At 39.9% G+C, this 4,169-nt stretch overlaps 1 protein-coding gene across 1 annotated transcript; it reads left to right on the top strand.

Annotated features, from left to right (window-relative positions):
- Positions 1-2,266: 2,266 nt before the first annotated feature.
- PLCXD3 (phosphatidylinositol-specific phospholipase C, X domain containing 3) lies at positions 2,267-2,979 on the top strand (the record flags this gene model as incomplete). The annotated part of the gene is made up of 1 exon (XM_008940478.1): positions 2,267-2,979. A coding segment is annotated over one exon (713 nt), but the record flags the coding sequence as incomplete, so codon positions are not given.
- Between the last annotated feature and the right edge of the window lie 1,190 nt (positions 2,980-4,169).

Below are 4,169 nucleotides of genomic sequence, written 5' to 3' on the forward strand. Positions count from 1 at the left end.
TCAGTCATTTCTTCTGACTGTGGTGTTTCCTGCCCCCTACACTCTCCTCTCTGTGTTTTGCATTACCGTAGCTAAGAACTATCTGCTGGCAAGTTGTTCAGCTTCGTTTCCTGCTGTGAGAACTGTGCTGTTTTGCTTGACTTCAGTAGTTTTAAGTAGTGTTTGCTGTTATGTTGCATATTGGCCATGGTGGTCAAGTTTACATACCTGTTCTTCAACTTCAGGTTTCCAGTAGCTGTAGAGCAGACAATAGAGGACGAAGAGTTTAATTAATCTTAATAGCATTTTTGAGCCTTCCGCTGTGATCATTTATCGTGTTTATACGTGTACTTATTCTGAACATGAAATCCTACTGAAATAAAAGGGACTTCAGTGGACAAAGTAAGGGTTTGGAAGATCTATCTCTTGCAAAGATCAGTAGCTATACCTTGTTTTAAACAAGACTAGATTTACATTGATTTCTAGACTAGTGGAGGTTACACTGAACAGAACATCTAATGTATCTCATCGATTTTCCCTGTAATACTGTTGCAGCTCAGGTCACTGCTCTAATCATTTGTTTTAACATTAAAATTCTTTATGCAGATCTGGTCCCCTGGGATATCAGTGTATAACCAGATACTCCATGACCTAATCAGGTTCTGCAAGGAATATGCTATTGCTAGAACACTTAGCAGTAGAAAGTTTCATCAAAATGGAAAATTTATCTAATATTTCAAGTCAAATGCAGTCCAAAGAGACAACCATGAAAAGCAATTTGTACAAAATTTTAAGACATTTCTTAGATTAAACAGTTTAAATCCAAACTAGAGTCTAAGATGATTTATCACTCTATTACAGAAAAAAATGTTATAGCTGCCACTTCAGTTTACAGGGTTTGTTCCAGTTAGTTAAAATAGCATCACAGTCAGAAATGACTGACTAGCAGGATTTCATTAATGTGATACTTATTTGTTACTGCATGGATGCTTTGGAAAGTAGTTTTGAAAGGCACCTACAAAAGCATGAGTAGCAGGCAAGACTTGTGCTCTAAACTTACTTTGATGCTAGGATTTGGATCTCTGAGTGCGACAGTCCCGTTTCAGAAACACAAGGTCCTGCTGACCTTGAAGGAGTCCTGTGAGCAGTGTGGTGTAGGCTGAGGAGCAGACTTGTTTGCCACAGTGAGTCTGTGAAGAAGCATCCCCTCTGGCTGGGATAGTGTGAGTGTGGCTGTGCCTGCAGCCAAACAGCACTTCTGTATAAACTGCCAGGTTACACCACCAGGTATTCAGAAGGCTAGTGGTAGACAAGGGTGATGAGCATCTTCTATTGTCAGCTTATGTCTCCATAAAGCAAGGCAAAGTCCCTTACAGAAGAATGATCATGTCTACAATGTCGACAGCTCTATCAGCTGCTTTCATCTAAATGCTGAGCAAAATAAATTGGGGGTGGGTTTTGGTTTTGGTTTTTGTTTTAGTGGACATACTTTGAGACAGATATTTACATAGCAAAGCTTCTTATATGTTTGTATTCAACTGTGTTATGTCCTGGAAAACAATAACTTCTCTGTATTGCCACTTGAAGTAGTAAGTTTCATTCTTGCCAAGAGCATGTAGTGGGTTTTCTCTTTCATCAGTGGAGTGCAATGCTGTCTTTGGCTCTGTCTGTGGTACTTCTGAAGCAAAGGAAAGTGAAGAATTTTAGAGGCAAATATAAGAAGGAAAACAGCATTCAGTAACCTTGTTGATGACCAGATGAGAATTGAAATAAAGAAAAGGTCAAAAAGGTTACACATCCTTGGCATTTTTCAGCTCAAATTTTAGCTGGCTATAAAGGTGTATGTGAGATGTTTTTGGTTTGGTTTTTCTTCCATGGTTCTGAAAACCAGACAGTACATGATTCAGTGTGCAGGGCCAAACTCTCCTCGTTGTCTCTGGGGATTTATTATGTGACTAGTTTTGCTGGAGTTACACCACGATTGCTTTGGCATCCAGAGCCCGCTGACTTCAGTGAGCCTTAAGGCATAAGTAGGAGCTAGAGGAGAGCGAGCGAGTGCACAGACAAGCAGTGAAACAGGCACTGCCTTTCCTTCAGGTTCCTGTGAGGTGCTGGTGGGGTAAATGCTTCCCGACAAATGCAGTCTATGGGGAAAAAGGGCAGGGGAAGTGTCTGTTGGTGAGTGCTGGTACAGGTCAGAAAATCACATTAATTAAGAAAGAACCACTAAAGATTTTTAATATATGAATACAATATATTAATACATTTTCCTTTGTTGTGTTTTTAGGGTCTCATGACTCATTTAGCTTCTACATCGATGAAGCCTCTCCAGTTGGGCCTGAACAGCCAGAGACCGTCCAGAATTTTGTGTCTGTTTTTGGGACTGTGGCTAAAAAGCTCATGAGGAAGTGGTTGGCTACACAGACCATGAACTTCACCAGCCAGCTCGGGGCAGGTATACGGTATTTTGATCTCAGAATTTCCACCAAGCCCAGAGACCCAGACAATGAACTCTACTTCGCTCACGGGTTATTCAGTGCCAAAGTCAAGGAAGGTCTGGAAGAGATCAATGCATTTCTCACTGACCACCCAAAAGAAGTGATCTTCTTGGACTTCAATCACTTCTACGGGATGCAGAAATACCATCATGAAAAGCTTGTCCAAATGCTCAAAGAAACATACGGCAACAAAATGTGTCCTGCTATATTTGCCCACGAAGTAAGTCTGCAGTACCTGTGGGAAAAGGAGCACCAGGTGCTGGTGTTCTATCACAGTCCAGTGGCTCTTGAGGTGCCATTTCTTTGGCCAGGCCAGATGATGCCAGCTCCCTGGGCAAACACAACAGATCCAGAAAAACTGATTCAATTCCTCCAGGCATCAATCACTGAAAGAAGAAAGAAGGGCTCCTTTTTTATATCCCAAGTAGTGTTGACGCCAAAGGCTAGTACAGTGGTGAAAGGAGTTGCTAGCGGTCTCAGAGAAACGATCACAGAAAGGTAAGTTTCTGGCAGGTAAGATGTGCTGACTGTGCTGAATGTATGTGTTGGTACTACTGGTCTTCTAGTTACTTTTAAAGAAGCTCCAGCAGATGCTGGAGTGGGTTAGTAAGAACTTGGGCATAATCCCAAAATATTTAAAGAGAAACACGTTGAAGGAGAGCCTTTGTGTCTTGAAAGAAAATCTGAGGTCTTATTGGATTGGCTTAGCCTCTTTTTTTTTTCTTTTTTTTTTTTTTTTTTTTTTTTTTTTTTTTTAAAAAATGAATGCAAGTTTTTCCATTTGTTTCGATTGTGGTTTTTTGCAGTAAGCACTCAGCACCTTGCCTCAGATTTCCTTCCTGGAAGGCGACAAATCAATCTCAACAATATAAATAATTCAAGTTTTTATTTTTGTATCAGGCTTCAGGTATTAGGGAAATATTTTTTTTTTCATTTTGCCTCATCAGCAAAGCCTGACACTGCAGAATTTGCGTCCATAAGTCCTTTTAAACACATAAAAATGAGTAGCTTTTCTCTATTTGTACTGTCCCACATTATATCAAGGATAATCAGGACACCGGCAGAATGAATTTGCCTCCTAACAGGTCTTCATTTATCATACACGAAAGAGACTGCAGACCATCGTAGAGGTTCTGTACATGGAATACTGTGTTGACAGGCTGTTAGTTGTTACATTACAAAAAAAAAAGCTGTCTGTGCAAGACATGCATTATTTATACAATTCTGACTTTGATCAATCACAACCAATATTCAGCTTAAGGGCATATATGTTTGACTATGTTCTTGACAGCTTGGTAGGAAACCTGATATTTAATACTAAGATGCAAGAGCTAATTTTTTTCTCCTTAGAAAAAAGAACAGAAGGATCACAGTGTAAAAAATTTATAATAGGGGTCAATGGCCTGCTAACGTTATGCTCTCTGCATGGATGTGCCTGGGCCAGGAAGGTCTATTTGGAACACTGTCCCATTCTATAAGATGAATGATGCAGTGCCCGTGACTCGCAACCTGCAAAGAAAACATGCCTCCTTTTTGAGCAAGACTGAGCCATTTTTTATGTCAACTTTCCCAAGAGGCTCCTAAGTTGAAAAGAAAACAAATAAATAAATAGATTAAAAAAGAAAAAGAAAGGGAAAAAAAAAAGAAAAAACAAACAAACAAACCAACCCCCCCCCCAACAAACAAACAAAA

Source organism: Merops nubicus, unplaced genomic scaffold (assembly GCF_000691845.1).
Source record: "Merops nubicus isolate BGI_N331 unplaced genomic scaffold, ASM69184v1 scaffold11845, whole genome shotgun sequence".
NCBI lineage: Eukaryota > Metazoa > Chordata > Aves > Coraciiformes > Meropidae > Merops > Merops nubicus.